Below are 20493 nucleotides of genomic sequence, written 5' to 3'. Positions count from 1 at the left end.
GCAGCAAAGAGCTCGGTGAGTCCATGGAACTAAGTCCATGGACAGTGACACCCAAGTGGAGAGAAGTGAGGTTGGAGGCAGTAACCAGACCAGGCAGAGAAAAAGATTATTCTAGACATTTGATCTGCCTGAGAACAGAGACCATGTTTCAAGCGGGAGAGATCCGTGATTTCTTATGAACTTGGAAAAGACCCCTCAGGGTACTGGAAGGCAGCAAGGATACACGTAGAGAGACCATTCAGGCCATGTGGCCCCAGGAAAACTATTTCAACATCCATCCAGAAGGAGATTCAGGATGATGAAGTTCATTTTGGACCCACCGAGAGGGCACGAGCAGAGGAATACTACACCTCACAGTTGGACTTCTTAAAAAATGAAGGGCTCGTTTTGGGTGTCAGCCTTCTGGCTCATCAGGAAATGCAAAACCAACTGTCAGATCCCTTTTGAGGTCTACTAACAACTAAATCCATCAGTCACCTCAACAGCCGCGTTAATGCCATAGATTTCCTTCCCTTGATTTGTCTCTGGAAACCACATGCTTACCCAGCAGTACCAGAAATGAGGCAGGCTCAGGGTCACTCCGGTGACATGCCAGGGCCACCAGGGGCACCTTATTGTCCCCTGATGGGGCTCATATACCTATAACACATGTCCTTTAACTTTAAAGTAGTAAGTGTTGTCGTCTTCTTCAAGATTTTATTTATTTATTTATATGAGATCGAGAGAAAGCAAGAGACAAGCACGAGTAGGGGAGGAGGGACAGAGGCAGAAGTAGACTTGCCACCAAGTAGGGAAGGCCCATGCGGGACTAGATCCCAGGGCCCCACCTGGGATCCAGTCGCGCCCCCCCATTGCTCCACCAGGGTCAAGATTGGACATAGACGTTCACTGGCATCTTCAAAATATGACAGAGTTTCTTGCTTCATACAAATCTTTCCCTCTTTTAACATTTCACCTGTCTCCGTCATCGGGAATCCCCAGAAGGCTAGGTACAAATTCAATCTCTCTCTCAATTTCATCATCCAGAGAACAGTGAAATGTTCTATGGGTGGCATTAAAATCTCTGTGTAATGACTAGTTAGCTCTGGGAGAGCCCTGGCCTCGCTCTCTCCTACACACACATAAGTGCCCCAGGATTAGGGAGAGGTCATGCGGGGTATGTGCAGTACAGCCCACAGTCATTCGTCCAGATTCCACGGAGGACCTACTCTTGGGTTTGTTTCCAATATTGTTGAACAAGCGCAGAGTATCTCCCTTATCCCCATCACACCTAACAGTTAAACCAGGAGCATTAACTGGGTGCCTTCCGTGGACAGGCAGGTAATGTAAACAAATATGCAGGAAGGGGTGGGCACTAGGGTGTGATGGGGACTGTGGCAAAGTAGACAAGGTGAGCCCCATCCACAGGGGCGGCGCCAGACATTGACTGTCTTCAGGGAGAGCAGGTTTTGCAAGAGCTTACAACCTGGATTGATATGTGAAATCCCTTGATTTTTAAACACGTGTGACATATTCTAATTTTTGAGACCCTGTCCAGGCAAACAGCATGTCTACTGTAGCCTCCGACCAGCAGACTGCCTGTTCCTGACTGCTACTAAGACAAATTGTTTTTTATATTCTTCACTTTCTTTTTCTCCAGTCAACCCCAGGAGTTAAGGGAAGAAAAGGGCCCTCTCTACAATCTGGTCTGGGTATTTTTCTTTTTTTTCTTTTTTTAATTCAAGATCAACCCCCAGCCTGCCCATTCAGTCTGCTGCTAGCTCAGGCATCATGGGAAATCGCCCGGCAGAGGGACCACAATTCGAAGCTCCCGATTTCCTTTTTCATTTCTATTTATTTCAGCGGTGGAGGCAGGGGAGCAATTATGTTGCTACAGGGATGGCCATTTGTCTTGCCAGGCGAAGAAAGCAGTTAAGGCTGAGGGAGGCCCAGACAAAAGCCAGGAGCAGCATGTTACTGGAGATCTGAGCATCAGAGCTCTGAGCAGGAGAAACGGACTATTGCTTGCTCTGAAGAGCTCATGGTCTTAAAACTACTGGAAGGTCTTTACATGAGCATCTGAGAAAGGACCAAACCCCAGCAAGTTTGTCTGTACTGGCCGTGGCTAAGTTTTGAAATTGGCATGACGATCAAACCAGGGTTGGATGAGGTCACGAGAAGTGAAGTTCGTGCCTGTTGTAGACGCTGTTGGAAATCCATCCCAAGTCAACCTCCATCCTCCTTCCTCCCTGAGAGTCTTGATTGTGTTTAGGTTCCTGCCCCTCCCACCACATGACTCATTGGTAAATCCTCCTCAGAGGAAGTCGGTCCTGGTGGTCAGATTCCCTTCACTAGTGGCAGAGTTAGGGCAAGCATGTGACTCGGCTGGTCACTGAGGCAAAGGATTAGAGACCTCTGGGGAAGGATTTGCCTTAGGATTCACTTTCATAAGGTGAAGCCTAAAAGGAGATGGCCTCTCTTCTTCCTTTGAATGTCATCATGTCTCTGGATGTGACACCCGGAACACCAGCAGCCATACTGTGACCATGAGAGAAGGCAGTTGAAGGACAAATCAGAACTGCTAGCGGCAGAGAGGCGAGATGGAAAAATCCATCTCCTTGGGATATATTTGAGTCACTAAATTAAATTGAATTAAACAACCTTAAATCCCACCTCTCTGTGAGAAAAGAAATCTTTTTATCTTTTATGCAAATTCGAATTCAGGGTTTTCTGTTCCTAACAGCCACACTATCCTACCTGAGCAATGTTCCTTCCTGAAAGTCTACAGTAAATCTCTTTTCCATCTGGAGTCAGGTGGAACCATTCACTCAGCATCCATTAATGAGCTTAATGAGTCTGCTCACAGGGCAGAAGAATTCCTGCGTGTCCCAGCAATCCCACTTCTGGCCACCCGAAGGAAACAGAATCCGTATCTTGTAGAGATCATCTGCATTTCCATGTTGGTAGTGGCATTGCTCACGATAGCCAACATATGCAAACAACTTAAATGTCTGTCAGGGAATGAGTGGAGAAAGAAAACGCAGTGTGCAGAGAAAGTGGAATGTTACTCAGCCTTTTTTTTAAAGAAGATTTTATTTATTTATTTAAGAAAGAGTGAGTGAGAGAGAGTGAGAGAGCACATGAGAGGGAGAAGCAGACTCTCCGCTGAGCAGGGAGCCAGATATGGGGCTGGATCCCAGTACCCCCGGATCATGACCTGAGTCCAGGGCGGACACTTAACAACGGAGCCACCCAGGTGCCCCAATATGACTCAGGCTTATAAGGAAGGAAACCCTGTCATTGGTGATGACATGGATGAAAGTGGAGGTCTGCATGCTAATTGATATAAGCCAGACACAGAAAGGCAAAAACTGCACACTGTCACTTATGAGTAGAATCGAAAGAGAATGAACTGTAAAGAGGCAGAGCAGAATGCTGGTTGTCAGGGGTGGGGGAGGGATGGGGAAATACTCGTCCAAGGGCACCAGGGTTCAGTTAAGCAGGATGCATAAATGCTGGAGATCTAAGCATCGTGACTATAGCTAATAATACTGTATTGTATACTTAAAACTTGCTAAGAGGAGATCTTAACTCTTTGTATGGAAAAAAAAAAGAAAAGAAAGAAAAGGTAACATGCAGAGTGATGGATTTATTGACTAGCTTGACTCTGGTAAGCATTTCACTATGCATATGTATATCAAAACATCATCTTGTGCACCTTAAATAGACACAATTTTTATTTGTCAATTATACCTCTGTAAAGATGAAAAAACAAACAAACAAAATAAACGGACAATAGCAAATCTATAGGTTCCCTTCTTCCCAGTTTGTTTACCAAGTCCTTCCTGAAGAAATGTGGGCAGAAGAGTGCAAATACACTTCCCACACATGCACACAAACACACGCATCCATATACTTCCCACACATCCACACAAACACACGCATCCATGTATAAAGACGGGTGTGACAACAGCACAAAGGGCGTTCTTCTGTGCCAATGGGTATTTGGCAAGGATCACATCTTGTGTTTACTTTTAGCAATAAAGATGAGAGGCAATCAACCAAACTTGATGTTTATTACAGTCCCTTGTTTTCAAAGATGAGGGACAGGTGGGGCCCCAGCGAAAGCGCATTGTCTGGCAATGATGGTTTCCTGGCACTCAACGTTCAGGAGAGACAGGGGACAGGGCACCTTCCTGTTAAACCCAGAGACCTGTTGTCCAGGACTCGTCCAGTCATGTCAGTGTCAAGACCCACTATTTCCAGCTCAGTTTCTTCCCGGGATTCAATCTTGTAATAGCCAACATGGTAAACCCTGCCTACCCAACATATATCCTCTTCTTTTCCTAGTTAGTAGTGAAAGAAATACGGCTATTAGGTGGGGGATGGGGGTGGCGGAAGGGCAGGTGGTAGCCATGTTCTGTGCTGGAAAAACTACATTTCCCAATATCCTTTGCAGCCAGAACTGGTCAGTTCTGACCAAAGACAAAGGCAGAAGATTTCAATGAGCAGGCAGTATGTGTTTTGTGCCCTCATATCACGGCCACGGCAGAAGTGTGGAAGAGTGGCATCTGTTCCCCCAAGAAAGGAGAGCCCAGCCCTCTCCAGAGAGGAGAGGTCACCCCTGGGGGTGGAGTGGAGCTGGGTGAGAGCCACCAGAATCTTCTCAGGTGAAGAAGTGGGGGCAAGGGCAGGACATGATTACAGCGGCAGAGTAGGAGGACCAAGAACATTCTCATTCTTTCCTTGGAGATTCTCAGTCTACCCGTGGTTAAAGCCACCTCCGTGGTCAATCAGGTGATGTGTTCTATAGCTTACGTGGGCCGAGGAGAATGGAAGGAAAACCAGGGGAGAAACACAGAGATGTTTCTGTGTTTTATCGGGATCTAATTAAGAAAATGATTAAGTGGAAAACACAAAGCCCCAGGAGGTGAAGCCAAGAGCCCTTCCAGTGCACGTGACGACCACAGTCTTTCTGCTTTGGGAATGGCAATAATTTGCCGTGGTGGGTTTCCCTTGAAGAGCTATTTCCAGTGTCTGATTGAAGCAGCCTGTGGCTGAGGAAATGAATAATGTAAATCCCACAATTTGCTTAGATTCCTCCCTCCACATCTGAGCTGGGTTAAAACGCTTTGTGATGAACAAATGTCCCCCGTAGGAACTGGAAGGTAGGCATTGTGGGGCTAGAAACTGTACAACACTGCTTGAAATGCCTGCTTCGTGTGTTCCTGAACCTCGGATCATAAGCACAGACTGCCAAATTGCCCTGAGCAATCCACCCTGTAGCACTTAAAACAAAAAGAGACAGAGAGATTGTTTTTAAAAGAACAAATTTGAAGATTATTGCTTTCTTCCTTCTGGATTCTTCCTACTGGTTATCCTGCTTTACTGCAAGGACTTTGGAATAGTGTCACCTCTTAAAAGCAATCTTCTCTTCTTGCTCTAGGCACACAAGTCTGGCCTGCGTGCTGTGGGAAGCGCCACCAGGCTCCTGCTTTCCCAGAAAATCCCAGTCCGGATGTTAAGTACCCTCTACAAGAGGAATGGGTAGAAATCAAAGAGAAAATTCTTTTTTTTTTTTTTTTTTAGAAAAAAGAAGGGGATATGTTATCTGTCTCTGACCATATTATTTGGTCCCATCTACAAGAGGAATGGGTAGAAATCAAAGAGAAAATTCTTTTTTTTTTTTTTTAGAAAAAAGAAGGGGATATGTTATCTGTCTCTGACCATATTATTTGGTCCCATCCTTTGAGCTGATGTTACTTGGCTTACTTTGGAAGTAAGCTAAGGCTGAAGAAGCTCTGGGGAGGAGGGACGCAGCTCTTCAGACACAAGTGGCGGCAGAGGCAGTAGAAGAGAGTGCCAACCTGCCAACCCTCGCAGCTCTGCAGAATGTTTTAGGAATCCCTGGGCAGGCGCTAACCTCCTCCTCCCCGGGCAGGGGCATGGCTTCGATCACCCAACCTGCTAGGTTAGCCTCCGGTCCATTTCTCTGGTCTTCCCTGCCTACTACCTTCTCATAAAATTTCCTTTCCTGCTAAAAGAAACCAAGGAGGTTGCTGTTCTCTGCAGCTAAAAATTGCCCTGTCGAAGCGTCACACACTTCGATATGTGATAAGCCTGCACTTGCAGAGGAGGGTTCAAGAAAACTGGTCTAGTAGGGAACAGTCTAGCTTTTCAATAAACGGATTCTGCGGCTGGCTTGGCCTGGGCACAGAAGAGCCTCGCAAGGGTCAGGAGATGTGGGCGAACACACAGAGGGAAAATAATTGCAGCGAAAACACAAGATCACAGCTGCTCTTCTGACATCAGCAAAGGAGTGACCATCTAGGCGGGGCGATTCTGAGAGTATTGTCTTACTCTCCCTGCCGGAAGTGTCACCATTCGAGGTCTGTTTTCGTCTGCACCAGGGGTGAATCCTGGTGGTCGCGGTGGGGGGGTGGGGGGGCTTACACCTTGATCTTTAGCTGCCTGGCCCACGGCAGCTGACCCAGCTCAGGACCAGGTTAGGAAAGACACCAGGAGAGCCTGGGGAAGAAGTCGGCGTGGTAGGACACTGCTGACACATTTTGTGTATCTCCCCAAGGCTGGCTCTGTGTAAGTTGTGAGTCAACAGGGTTTTGAGAGAAGTTAGAAAAAAAACATGACATCTTACGTGGTTCTCTGACAATCAAAACAAGAGCAAGACAAATCTCTTGACTGTTTCAAATGCGATTTCCCTAAATGAAGGAAATCTAAACATATGGCGAGAAGCTTTAAAATCTGCTCATGTGTAAATGTCATGATAAATTTGGAACCAGTGAGTGATACCAGCCGCCAGGCCACGTTCTCTGGAAATGGAAGGGAATCTCTCGAATTCGTCTTCTTTTGTTGTGCAGCTGACTAACTCTGCCTGTGGGGGCCGCTTTCCTCCCAGACTGGCAGTGAGATTTTGAAGAAAGAGCGCTACTTGCTAGGCTTAAGTATACTGAAAAGGAGGCTAAAAACGAGGTGACATGGACAACGTTAAATGTTACAGAACATCTGGTGACTTTGGATTTTTGAATCCCAGTTCCATCTACTATGTGACCTTGGCCGAGTCACTGACCTCTCTAACGCTCTTTCCCATGAGAAGGCTCATTCTCGGCTTATAAACCCATTAGGAGGAGAATATTGATAACATTGGCAAAATACCTGGTCATTGTAAGGGCTAAAGAAATGGGAATTATTAAGTGACGAGTGATCCTCTCTCTTTGGCCTAGCCCATGCGATGGTAGAGATAAGGGACTATGAGCTTCTAGTTGAGGCCTCTAGAAAGCCTGCAAGTCACTACAAGGATTTAGTAAGTGGCCTTCAGGAGGGAGAGTTAAAAACCCAGCTTGCCTTCATCATGGAGCACTCAAGTTCATTACAAGCTGTTTGTTAACCTCTGCCACATCCTTTCATTAGGAATTGAAATAAGAGGACAGCCTGCCCTTTGGACAATGTGCTTAAGTTTTTTATTGTAAATGGTAAGAGGTTGGGGACTGGAATCTAATTGACAAAGAGCTTGGATGTAAAGAGCATTAATTGGAAGACACTTTAGAGACAGTTAATCACAGCTAACAAATTCAAAACAGAAGATGCTGCTTTAAAATCATAAATTTAGTGAAGGCTGAAGGATACAAGAATAGTTAAGTGTTTTTGCACAAAGGAAATCTTGTTGAAGATCCAGTAGAACTGACGCCCGTAAAGCACAGTCTCCTTAGCGTTTTGCTTTGCTTCGTTGAGAGAGGACGTTGCTGTCCAGGTTAGTTCAGCTGGGGGTTCCTTCCTGCACGTTGAGGACCTGGAGCAGAGAGTCCGCCAACTTAAAAAATATTAAAAAGACGGGAGCAAACATAGTTAGCGATCCTGAAGTCTACTGCTAGAGGCAAATACATTCCTAACAAACCATCGGCATCACCTGGGAGCTCATTAGAAAGGCAGATTTCCAGGTCTACCCCAGACTAGTGAATTGGAAACTCTGGGGATGGAGCCCAGCGATCTGGGCTTCCAGAAATCCTCTCGGTGATTCTGAGCATGTCCATAGCTCACAGCTGTCCTGAGAGAGGGAGGGAGGGAAAAACTGACTTCCTCTCTTTCCAGAGCCACTGAATGTTTGGTTCTTTTCATTCATATTAGCTTAACTTGTTTCCTGATATGACTATTCAGGTCTATTTTGACCAACGTTGGAAATTAAATGTATGATCGTCAGGAATTTGTTACTAAAGTGTCAGCGGAGCAAGGGGATTATTAGCGAATACAGAATCTCAATTCCTACTTCGCTTACGTTGGCAATGCCCCATTGCACAAATCAGAGCTAGTTTACGAACCACACGATTGCACATTACGAAGCCATGACGCCAAGAGGTAGTAGTGTGCAACCCGGAAACAGGGGCCAATCCGAATTTCCGCCAATTTTGAATTTACTGTGGCTTGCTCTGTGGCTTCTGTTCACATTCGGACTGAAGAAAGAATGAGTAGTTGTAATGTTAAAATACGTCTTTGTTCCCATGTAGCACCCTTTATATGCTGAGATGAGAAAACCAGATTCAACCAGATTCAAGCTTATTACCCTTATTATGCCTTCCAAGATTCTCTGCCCCTTCAGGTGCCTCGGTGGCCCAGAACCGCCACTTGTTTCTAATAAAGGAATTACTGAAAGTCTCAGGCCAGTTATTACCTGCTCAACTGTTTTGAACAGGTGTTAATGAGGCCAGGGCCTGGGGTTCAATTCCCACACAGAGTAATTAGTTTTGCTTTCCTCCATGTGCCCGGGCTGCACCACAAAGTGTCACCAGCCTGCCTGAAGATGCTTCCGCCCATCTTGCAATACGAGCCACTGGTCATAAAGGGAGGGCAGTGGGAGAGGTGGGTGAGGATCCGTGAAGCCCCCACATTGGCTCAAAATACTGACTCTGAGCTGTTTGGCTCAAGGGAATGGAAGTAAAGCTACAAGGAAAAAAGGGGTTGGTAACCTAGAAAGATCGAGGACACGGAGGTGGGAGGCAGGGACCCGTTATGGGGGGGGCTATATTTGAGGTGGGGGTGACTTCACTCTGGTCCTTCATAGTGACTGTTAGGGCAAAAGGGGCATTTTTAGTTATTCTCAATTATATGTTGCTACTTTTCTTATATTCGGAACTTCCTTTGGAGAGCTTCACATATTCAGATAAAAAACCTTTCTATGCACTGATTTGATTGGACAGTGGAGCCATCCCTTAAAATTGAGGACAAACTCACACACTTACTTCCTTTCCATAACACCCTCTGCAGTGCACTCCCTGGGCCCCTTTCTTCCTGTCCACCAAGTAACCGGGGTAAAAAAAAAAAAAAAAAAAAAAAAGGCTGCAAAGAACCATGGTCTATGACAAAATTACAAAAGGAATCCAAAGGCCAACTTCAACCTTCACTGAAACTCAAGACAATCCACAGCCGTATCAAGGATTACAGATTAGGCCCTGGCGCTGGTTTGAACACTATTTCATGTGATATAAACCATTGGGTCGGGGCGCCTGGGTGGCTCAGTGGGTTAAAGCCTCTGCCTTCGACTCAGGTCATGATCTCAGTGTTCCAGGATCGAGCCCCACATCGGGCTCTCTGCTCCGCGGGGAGCCTGCTTCCTCTCCTCTCTCTGCCTGCCTCTCTGCCTACTTGTGATCTCTGCCTGTCAAATAACTAAATAAAATCTTTTAAAAAAAAAAAAAAAAGAAAGAAAGAAAGAAAGAAAGAAAGAAACCATTGGGTCAAAGTTCCATTAATTTTGTGTGATAAGGGTACTATTAAAAGATGAAGGTTAACCTTGAAAATGATTGCCTGTGATTGCTAATAATGTTCCAGAGCTTGTTTGCCATGATACAGTAGTCCAGATTCAGTGCACATTTGCACAAATCTTTTCTGAATTTAAGTAAATATCTTTGCCACCAAAACATAGGAAAATGCTCAGAGTTTCTGATTACAGCTCTGGGAGATTTGGCAACAGGACTTCATGTTTTATTACTAAAATGGGAGAGGAGAGCATATGTGGATAGTTTTTAATTTTAAGAAAAGTCCTTCAGCCTTTGAAAATTCCTGCTGCTACTTCTGGCAATGCTCGGCTAAGTTATTAAACTTCTTTCTAACGCCGAGTGATATATGGGTTTCTAATAGAACCATTCTCCGGGTACTCCCTCTTTGTGAATAAGGAAACTGTAAGATGTTTTCAATTTGCCTGTCAACATTCTTTCACCAAGACGGAATTTCCATAGCAAGAAGAGAGATAAACTCTTGGTCTATGCAACAACTACGCTCACTGTTGACTTTTTTCATATTGCTGGGAAATATATCCTAAAGAATGGTACCAATGTGTGCAGTGAATAGTTCATTATTTGACTAAGGTGGAATGAAATGCGGGGTACCCGGGTGGCTCCGTCAGTTGGGCATCCAACTCTTGGTTTCAGCTCAGGTCAAGATCTCAGGGTGGTGGGATGGAGCCCGGCACCGGGCTCCCTGCTCAGTGGGGAATCTCCTTCCCAGGCTCTTTCTGTCCCTCCCCACCTCACACGCCTTCTCTCAAATAAAGTCTTTAAAAAAAAAAAAAAAAAAAAAGGAATGGAATGGGATAGGCTTTGTAAACTTATAAAAAGAAGAAACACAAAACATAAAAAGATACATTAGAAAATCGAGGCCTGATTATAAAAAGATGACTTCATTTCTCCCGCCGAGTCACATGAACACTGATAAAGATTGTCCCCAGGACACATTGCCTGTGACTGCCCACTCCATCCACCCCATGCTACGAGCACTCAGACGGGGCTGTCCTTTCATAATTGGCTTTGCAGCTTACAGAATAGTCTTCTGAATATGACAGGAACACTCTGATTTTTAAGGAAGGAGCTGAATCTTTATTCTTCAAAAAGATTTAGGGGTGCCCGGGTGGCTCAGTCAGTTAAGGGTCTACCTTCAGCTCAGGTTATGATCCCAGAGTCCTGGGATCGAGCCCCCTGGTACCGGGGGAATGGGGGTGGGGGATGGAGGGGCGGTGGGTCCCTGCTCAGCAGGGAACCTGCTTCTCCCTCTCTCCCTCTGCCCCTCCCCTAGCTTGTGTGCTCACGCTCTCTCTCGCTCGCTGACTCTCTCTCAAATAAATAAATAAAAACTTAAAAATATTTATTTATTTGAGAGAGCGAGAGAGGCAGAGGGAGAGAGAATCTCAACAGACCCCCCCACTGAACACAGAGCCCGAGGGGAGCTGGATGGGGAGCTTGATCCCAGGACCCTGAGATCATGATTTGAGCCAAAATCAAGGGTCAGTCACTTAACCAACTGAGCCACTCAGGTGCTGCAGGAACTGAATTAAAAAAAAAAAAAAAAAAAAAAAAAAACATTCCAAGGTTATGCAGAGCCAGGGTTGGGGGAATAAAGCAACTCAAAGTGGATACTGAAATTTCACTCCAAAGGGCAATGAACTGCGAGCCTAAGTCCATTTCAGTGTTTGTAAAACCACTGGATTTTGTGGTGGCGATCCACCGGGGTTACCCCTCAGACAAAGGAGAAGGCGTTGCTCTTGGACATCCCCCCACAGGAAGGCCAGCAAGTCACCTGACCAAGAAAAGGCCAGGGGCTGGGAAGTCCATCCCAAATTCCCAGAGCCCTCAGGGCCCAGGAAGCCACCAACAAAGAAGGGAGCTGGTTGTGACCCCAGTAGTACCAGCACGGGCAAGAGAATGGCTCGGGGCTTTGTACAAAGTGGCTGCTTGTTTCTGCATCAGAGGGTTTAATCCAGATTTTCCTTCTGAATGAAGGCTACTAGAGATCTTCTCCCTAGGGGCTTAATGCAACAAGAGAACTTTCCATTTGTGTTTAGCATCGAAAATCCACAGTAGACCAAAAGTGCCGTGAGACAATCCACAGCAGACCAAAGCACTGTGAAACACAGAGCCTCCTCCAGAGAAGCCAGCTGAGGCTTGGCAAAACCAGCCCTGAACCTCTGTAAAGGGGGCATCAATCGAAGAGCTGATCACCAGGAACGAGAGAACGGGCCAGCTCCCCAAGCTCTGTGAGTGAAACAGAGTATTGTTATTGTCCATGAGGACCTCCATTCCCCAGCAGATGCTTCACGTGGCAGCCGACTCTCCACGGAGCTGGCGTGGGCTCCTGCTCTGCTCTCACTAGTGAAAAGCTATGTGTGTGAGAGAGAGAGTAATCGAATTTTCTTGAATCTTCCTCTAAGACTGCTGTGAGCATGCACAGAGATGGTGAAGGTAAACTGCTTTGCCCGGTGCTTGGATTATGGTCATCCCTCAACAAAAGTCGCTATCCTTAGTCTGACTAGAATTGTGATGATTGTTTTTGCTTTTTATATAAATTTCATCTTCATACTTTAAGGTTAACGAGAATCACTTCGTTTTCGGTTTAATTCCTCTCTTCTACATAATAACTCTTCTACCAGAGCATACACAGGACAAATCAGTTGATTAGCTATGTTCACCAAGACCAGAGTGCTCTCTTTTTCTTTTTCTTTCTTTATTTCTTTCTTTCTTTTTTTTTTTTTTTTAAGATTTTATTTATTTAGGGACACCTGGTGGCTCAGTCGGTTAAATGTCAGCCTTCAGCTCAGGTCAGGATCCCAGGGTTCTGGGTTCGAGTTCCACATCGGACTCTTTGCTCAACAGGGAGCCTGCTTCTCCCTCTGCCTGCTGCTCCCCCTGCTTGTGCTCTCTCTCTCTCTCTGACAATTAAATAAATCAAATCTCTCTAAAAAAAGGTTTTATTTATTTATTTGATGGAGAGAGAGCACAAGTGGGGGGAGCAGCAGAGGGAGAGGGAGAAGCAGGCTCCTCACTGAGCAAGGAGCCCGAGGCAGGACTCAATCCCAGGACCCTGGGATCATGACCTGAACTGAAGGCAGACGCTTAACCGACTGAGCCATCCAGGCACCCCCAGAGTGCTCTCTTCTAAAAGCATATGTGAATAGCCCCTTACTCATGAAAAACAAACGCAGGGCAAGTTGCTGGAGGCGAGGGAAACCAAAGCAAAAATGAACTATTGGGACTTCATCAAGATAAAAAGCTTCTGCACAGTGAAGGAAACAATCAACACAACTAAAAGGCAGCCTAGGAATGGGAGATGGTATTTCCAAATGACATATTTGATAAAGAGCTAGTATCCAAAACCTATGAAGAATTTATCAAAAGGAACACCCAAAACCCAAATAATCCCGTTAAGAAATGGACAGAAGACACGAATAGATACTTTTTCCAAAGAAGACATCCAGATGGCCAACAGACACATGAAAAGATGCTCAACATCACTCAGCAGCAGGGAAATACAAATCAAACCACGATGAGATACCACCTCACACATGTCACAATGGTTAAAATTAACATAAGAAACAACAGGTGTTGGCAAGGCTATGCAGAAATGGGAACCCTCTTGCACTATTGGTGGGAATGTGAACTGGTGTAACCACCCTGGAAAACCATATGAAGTTTCCTCAAAAAGTTAAAAATAGAGCTACCCTACCACCAGCAGTCGTTCTACTAGGTATTTATCCAAAGGATACAAAAATACAGACTTGAAGGGGCACATGCATCCCGATGTTTGTAGCAGCCTTCTCAACAACGGCCAACTATAGGAAGAGCCCAAACATCCATCAAGTGATGAACAGATAAAGAAGATGTGGTATACACAGTGGAATGTTATTCAGCCATCAAAAAGAATGAAATCTTGCTATTTGCAACCACGTGGATGGAGCTAGAGTCTATTCTGCTAAGTGAGGTAAGTTAGTCAGAGACAAATACCATATGATTTCATTCACATGGGGAATTTAAGAAACCAAAGGGATGAACATATGGGAATGGGGGGAAAAGGAGAGAGAGAAACCAACCATAAAAGACTCTTAATGATAGGGAACAAACCGAGGGTTGATGAAGGAGGTGGGTAGGGGAGAGGCTAGACGGAGGATGGGGATTAAGGAGGGCATTTGCTGTGACGAGCACTGGGTGTTATGTAAATGATGAATCACTAAACTCTACTCCTGAAAGCAATATTGCACTGTTTGCTAATTAAAATTTAAATAAAATTTAAAGCCAACAATGAAACATAGGGGTTGACTCAAATCATGTCCAGCCTCCCTTAAATATTCTGGAAGAATCCCACCACTGCATAATCGCTAATAAGCATGATGACTGATAACACTAATTGGGGTTTGGAACCAACACCGCTTCGATTCTCTGAGTGGAAAAACCATCTATTCTGTTGAAGGGAAATCACACAGGAAGTATCTACTCATTGCTCAGCATGAATTGGTGTCAGCCTAATTAAATGGTTCTAAAGTTCGCACCATAAACAATTTTATTCCTCTGGGTTCGAAACTAACCTCCTTCCAACTGTCCCCCAGCACCTCCACCTCCCACCCCACCCCACCCTTTGGCCCCCTCCCACCCAGTACCTTATACCTTTAGGTTCTGAACCTAGGACGTTAAAGTTGCTGTCATCCTGGTAATCCCAAGCCAACGGGCGAATGCCCAGGGGTGCCCTTTGAGGTGACGGATGACTTCCTGTGCCCTTTGCCTCTAGGAGATTCAGCAAATTCCTCGCAGCTTCTTTCCACCAAAGGTGCTCCTGCAGCTGCTGCTCCAGGCTCCCTCCCTCATCAACAGATGGGGACTCTCCGGTGCTCTTCTTCCCCATTAAGTGCCCTGTGAAAACAAACACAAGAACAGACTACCACCGGTGGAGCGCAGGGGACCGAACCAACAAGACGTTTCAGAGGACACCAATTCGGTTTCCATCACTTCGTCCAAAATGCAGAATAAAGTGCAGCATTTTATGATCAGATGCTTGTTCATAAATGACGGACATCTTTTGCTCCCCGTTCAGAATGTGCAACTAGCTGGATACAATCTACAGCGACAGCTCAAGAGCCCTAGGTTTGCTCCCAGCACTTCAGTTAACCAGCTAGGTGACCTCGGCCAAGGGTTGAGCATCCCCAGTCCTCCGTTTTCTCAACTCTACAATGAACAGGTCGGACTAGAGGCAACCTAAGGAGCCTTCCATAAGGACAGTGCTGTCACCAATTGTACTCCCAGTTGAATAATGGAGGTTAAACATCTCCCTGAGTCACTTCTCAATTGTTGCTGAAAAGAAGAGCTTTGGTGCTTTTCTTCGTTGTGATTAAAAAAGACGTTGGTTTCCTCTGGGCTCTAATACAAATGTACCAATGGAATTTTTCATTTCAACTTTCTTAGAATTTTGGCAGAGACTGCATCTAGGAGTTGTCATCTAGAAATTCGTTTGTTGAGTAAATAATGAGAAAAAGGTGAAAACAAGTTCTGAGCAGCCCTTCTCAGCCACATAAATGCAGAATTTTCGCCTAGATATCTAAAAGGGCCAGTGAAAGACTACCAATGGTTCCAGGGATGAGGACTTGCCATAAAAATGAACAAAAGTTGCCATGTGAGGGGCACCTTGGTGGCTCAGTGGGATAAATTCTCTGCTTTCAGCTCAGGTCATGATCTCAGGATCCTGGGATCGAGCCCCGCATCGGGTTCTCTGTTCAGCAGGGACCCTGCTTCCCCCACTCTCTGCCTGCCTTTCTGCCTACTTGTGATCTCTGTCTGTCAAATAAATTAAAAAACAAACAAACAAACAAACAAAAAAACTTGGGAGGCCAGGCCATTAAATGGAGAAATCCATGTATGCAAGTGGGGCTAGCCACAGGGTCAGAAGTGGGAATGGAGTCCAAGGTCTGCATTCTTAACACCTTAGCCCCTTGCTAATAATACCCATGTTATCTTATTTACTTTCCTCCATGTTTTTCTTCCCCATCTCTCAGCAATTGGATTTTACAGTATTTTTAGACTCCTAATACTAGTAAAACTATGATGTGTTCAATTTAAAGCTCACAAGGAAAGCTCTTTGTGGTTCCGATGTCGTCTGGCATTAGAAGTCTTTAAGGCAAACTTTGTGGGGATAATGTTTGCCAGACCTCAACCACTTAAAACGGCAGAGAGGCTTCCCCGTGACTTTACTGTTGGTGTGTGTTTATAGGATGTTTCCTTTGATCTACTCCACAAGGAGTTCGATGCAAATGAGGCTTGCCAAAGGCCACACACGTGACAGCAAAGATTCTAGGATTAAAATGAGCTCACAGACTGGACTCTACTAGGCTATACCATTTGGATGGATCTTGGAACTTCCTAAAAATATAAGGCAAGTAGGAATCACTCTGGGATCTGGAAATAAGGGTAAGGTCTGCAAAAGCGTCTCTTGATGTTATCAAAAGAAGTAGGGGTCATATACCAGTGTACCATGACTCATGATGTGACTCAGAAAAATTTATTCTGTGGGCACTGGAGAGCCTTAACATGAGGTTTTACTGCCTTGCAGTGTGAGTGAGGACCTGGCAAGTCAGTTATGACATGACATCTCATACAATTCCAAGACCTCACTAAGGACACAGTCCCAACTGAAGGATCGGACTCCCGAAGGACTGGCTCTTCGTTATCTGCTTGGTCACGTTGGTGTCCGGATATCTGAGAAATCCCCTGGCTTTTAGTCATAGTGATGATCATGAGGTGCACCTTTCCAGGAAGCAGTGAGGGATTTGGATTTATTTGTATGGAGGAAACTGAATCATGACAATGGGAAAGTAGGATTAGAACCCGATGCTCCAGTAATGACCTCAGTCGCTCCTACCCTCCCTCACCGCTGTCATCTAGTTAGGATACTAGAAATGAGAAAGATGCTATGGCCAGTTACGCAGAGGGACAATGGAGATGTTTTTACAAATGAAAACTCCATTTTTTGTCACGCCTGAATAATTTGGCGGACTTTTGTAAAACGGGAAGACGAAGTAACCCTCCATTCTGTGATTGATTTAATATAGCTCCTCGTGAGAGCATACAGTTCTGCATATTGGGTGGGTGGGTGGTGGTCCGACCCCAGCCCCAGGTCCAAACCCTGGTCATTAAGGGAAGTGCATCATCTCTAACATCCCAAGAAACACACTGCCTGGGTCCTATTTCATTTTCACTTTGGAGCTGGCCACTACCCACCAAATAATCGTTTCCATGGCAACGCGGATGCCCACTTCCACTTCTCCCATCATCGTTTGTTATGTGTCCGTATCATAGTGATAGAGATCTCAGCATAGACAAAAGACAGGCCCTTGATAAAAATAAAACCTTGCCCAGAAGTTTTTAAAAAATTAATTAATTAAATAAAAGCTTCCGCCCCTTTTAATCATGTAAAAATACCACCACCACAGCAGGCTTGAAACATAAATGAATTTTCTTGAACTCCAAATGTGAAGATCACCCCAACTTGGGGAAATATCCATTAAGACATAGAGTGTCCAGCACTTCTGAGAGCTAATTTTCCTAGAGTGATCCCTACACCACATTTCACCCTTTCTGGGACAGCACTCCCATGGAAAGCCATTCTACAGCTGAGCATCAGTGTTCCAGAATTCAACCTTCCAGGACATTCGTGACATCAATGTTAGAGCCATGACCAGGAGCATTTCGTGGGAGCAGAGGCAAGTTAACAGTAGCAGCGTTGACCTGTATTTTCATACCTATATTTTGCACAAACAAAACATTTCCAGAAACGTCAAGCCAGACAAGAATTTAAGTTTTCCATCTGTTGACTTGCTTTCCACTGCCACGCCATGCTTCTCTCAGCTGCAAGAAGCAATTCCTTTAACAAACCTGCAAATTTGTGCTGACAGCTTCCTCATGGACAGCAATATGTAGCTTTGGTTTGATATAATTAAAACTAAACTGCACGTCTTCAGTGATTGAGGAGGACAGGCATTTACTTAGGAGAGTGGAAGGCTAAATTTAAAATCTAACAACATCGTTCCTGCTTAAGAGCGCTCCGATTCCTACAGTGAGCACGTCTCCCCAAAGCAAACTTTTTCTCAATCACATGTTATTTTAGACCCAACTGTGATTTTCTACTTCACCTCCCTCGGTCTCTTGTTCTCCATCAACTCTGCACAGCCGGCCAAGAGAGAAAAAGGGAAAAGAGTATATTCGAGAACACATAGGAAAAGAAAATTGGAGCTTGCCACTGGTTGGTGTGCTCTTGGATGAGGAATAACCAAGCATCACCATGCTGGGTGTTTCAATGCCAGACCCCCTGAACACCCCGGGACAGGCGCTTTGGGAAACTAGAGCAATCAAGGTGGGGTTGCCTCAGAAACTGATTCTAGGGGTCCAGATTCTAGGGGTCCTGCTTTTGGCCTCTAAGAGTTGCCTACTAATAAGCCTTTTTAATCCAAAAATACGGATGAGAGAAAAGAGGTTGGAAATCTGGGACTTTCATTCCACCTTTCAGCCCACTGGCTGGTGGCCAGAGTGGACAATGGCCACTTGGTCTAAATTCCCAGAAGTCCTTTCAAAGCGTGAATTTCAGGTTCGGCTTTGGAATGCTTTGTAAATATCCTTCTCCCTTTGAGGGCGGGGGTTTTTCCTCTTCACCCCACCGAGCCTCTTCTCTCGGTGTTCCCAGTGTCCCCTCACAGATCACTTCATCCCTGAGGCTGCCAGGACTAGGCAAAGGATTCCTCCAGCGGCAATGGAGACTATCCTGTTGGCAACCCCGAGTTCTGGATTTCTCTCCCAGAGGATACGCAACACAGAGGAGCTGAGGCCGTGACCATTCAGCCTGCCCTCTTCCCATGAATGCGTCCCGGTCCTCACACCATCTGGACTCGGCTGGTATTCGGATTAGCAAGGATCTTTCCAACACACCCTCCCCCATTCTGAGTAGCTGGCTAAGGGAACAGTGAAAGGAACACCACCCGCACCAGCACCACTACCCCTTAAATCTCTTTGGGGTCGACCAGCTTCTGGGAAGTGTTGGGGCCGCGGTAACTGGCTACCTGGGGAGGCTTCGGAGGCAGCTGGAAGCTTGGCATCCGCCAGACAGAGGCCATGCTGGGCGCGGGGGAGAGCCCCGGGGTGACGATGGGTGGGCGCTGCCCTCCCACCAGGTGCGGGAAAGCTGTGGGGTTGCGCCCCGCCGGCCGCCCCACCGCCCTCCCCACCGCCGCTGGGGTTCCGGGGCCCGGCCTGGAGGCCGGCACGTGTGGGCAGAGGGAAGCCGCAGATCTAGAGAGACGGAGGACTGCGGGGTCTCGGGGACGGAGAGGCCGGGGTCGGCGTGGGGACCCGCTCCCGGAGCCTGCGAGAGGGAAGGAGGGAGGGCTGGGCCAAAGGGCAGGGGAGAGGAAATCGCCACCGTGGCGGAAGGACTGAGGGAAGTCAGGAGAGCCGCAGACAAGGGGCGGCATCCCGGGAGCGCTCGCCGAGAAACCCGGGACCCCAGGACGCGCTCCCACACCTGTGGCTTTGCGCGGCGCCCGGGGCGCAGCCCGCGTCCGGCTCCTGGGGGTCGGAATCCCGGGGCTCGGGGACGCGCTCGGGGACCTGGTTCCCTACGTCGTTCAAGGACAGAACCGTGCGAGACAAGGCTACCCTCAGGATAAGAGGAGGCGCGGGGTAGTTGAGAGGGCAGGTCGGCCTGTTGGGAGAGCCGGCCCGGGCGCCCGCGCGAAGAGGGAGGCGAGAGGGAAAGGACCACGACGCAGGCTGAGGCTGCTCGGGGACCGACGGCCTCCCCGGATCGGCAAGGGGGTGGGGGCGCGGGGGGCGGCGTGGAGCTTGGGGAGAGCCGAGTGCAGAGGTGGCGGCCCAGGGCTGGGGTCCCGCCGAGGACTGGAGCGCGCGGGACACTCACCCACCGCCCAGTGGTTGCCACGCGGGTACATCTTGTCCAGCACGGTCCCCGCGCCCGCCGGCACCGGGGCGGCCGGCCCCCGGGGCGCCTGGCAGAGGACCAGCGCCAGCAGGACCAGAGGGAGCTCGCGGCCGTGCATGGTCCCGGCGGGAAGCCCTTGGAGCGCGCGGTGAGGCCGGCGGAGCGCGCTGTCCCCGCGGAGCAGTGGCGCGAGGACCCGGACTCGGAGAGCGCCGCCGCTGCGCCCGCGCCGCTGCCGCCGCCGCCTCCACGAGCCCCGCACTTTATAAGGCAGCCCCGGCGGGGGGGACGGGGGGGGGGGGAGGGACGGGCCGGGGGGCTCTTCTCCCGCCGCCCGGAGCGCTCTGACGTCTCCCTGCGGCGCTGGGACAGCAGTCCCCGAAAATCATCCATCTTCCGGCGAGGGAGGGGAAAGGCTGCGCCCACGGCCCCTCTCGACCTGCCCTCGTAATCCTGTCGTAATCCTGTCGGTCCGGGCCCTGCCCGTCCTCGACGCCTCCGCTCCAGCACGATTGCACCCCGGGGTTCTGCCGGGTGAGCCGCCTTCGGATCCTGCGAGGGGCAGTGGAGACCCCGCGGCCAGCCGGATCCCGGGGCGGGGCGGGTGGGGGAGAAGCCCAGAGGAAGGACTCCCTCAGGCTGGGCTTTGCTGGAGGCCGTTGGAACCAGGATAGCAAGGGACTTGGCATTCTCACACCCTCCCCACTCGGTGGACCACCTCCCTCCTCAAGGCCTCAAGGTCCCAGCCCACAGACGTCCAGACCC

The 20493-nt window shown here is 47.8% G+C and overlaps 1 protein-coding gene across 3 annotated transcripts; it reads right to left on the bottom strand.

The window, feature by feature from the left end:
* Nucleotides 1–7440: 7440 nt before the first annotated feature.
* Nucleotides 7441–19955, bottom strand: LOC101692309 (gastrin releasing peptide). Of its 3 annotated transcripts, XM_013052716.2 has the most exons (4): nucleotides 19708–19955; nucleotides 14440–14660; nucleotides 14339–14341; nucleotides 7754–7807 (listed from the first exon to the last, which is right to left on the bottom strand). In XM_013052716.2, exons 1-4 carry the CDS (start codon nucleotides 19844–19846, stop codon nucleotides 7754–7756), a joined length of 417 nt encoding a protein of 138 aa, XP_012908170.1. In that variant the 5' UTR covers nucleotides 19847–19955. The 3 variants fall into 3 exon arrangements, with proteins under 3 accessions (XP_004745634.1, XP_004745635.1, XP_012908170.1); XM_004745577.3 differs by lacking the exon at nucleotides 14339–14341 and having other exon boundaries at nucleotides 7441–7807; nucleotides 14418–14660; XM_004745578.3 differs by lacking the exon at nucleotides 14339–14341 and having other exon boundaries at nucleotides 7441–7786; nucleotides 14418–14660.
* Nucleotides 19956–20493: the final 538 nt, after the last annotated feature.

The sequence above is a fragment of the Mustela putorius genome, unplaced genomic scaffold, assembly GCF_011764305.1.
Source record: "Mustela putorius furo isolate JIRA1106 unplaced genomic scaffold, ASM1176430v1.1 tig00003858_pilon_pilon_pilon, whole genome shotgun sequence".
NCBI lineage: Eukaryota > Metazoa > Chordata > Mammalia > Carnivora > Mustelidae > Mustela > Mustela putorius.
Note: the sequence above shows the minus strand (reverse complement) of the source record. Positions and strands in the feature narration are given on the sequence as shown.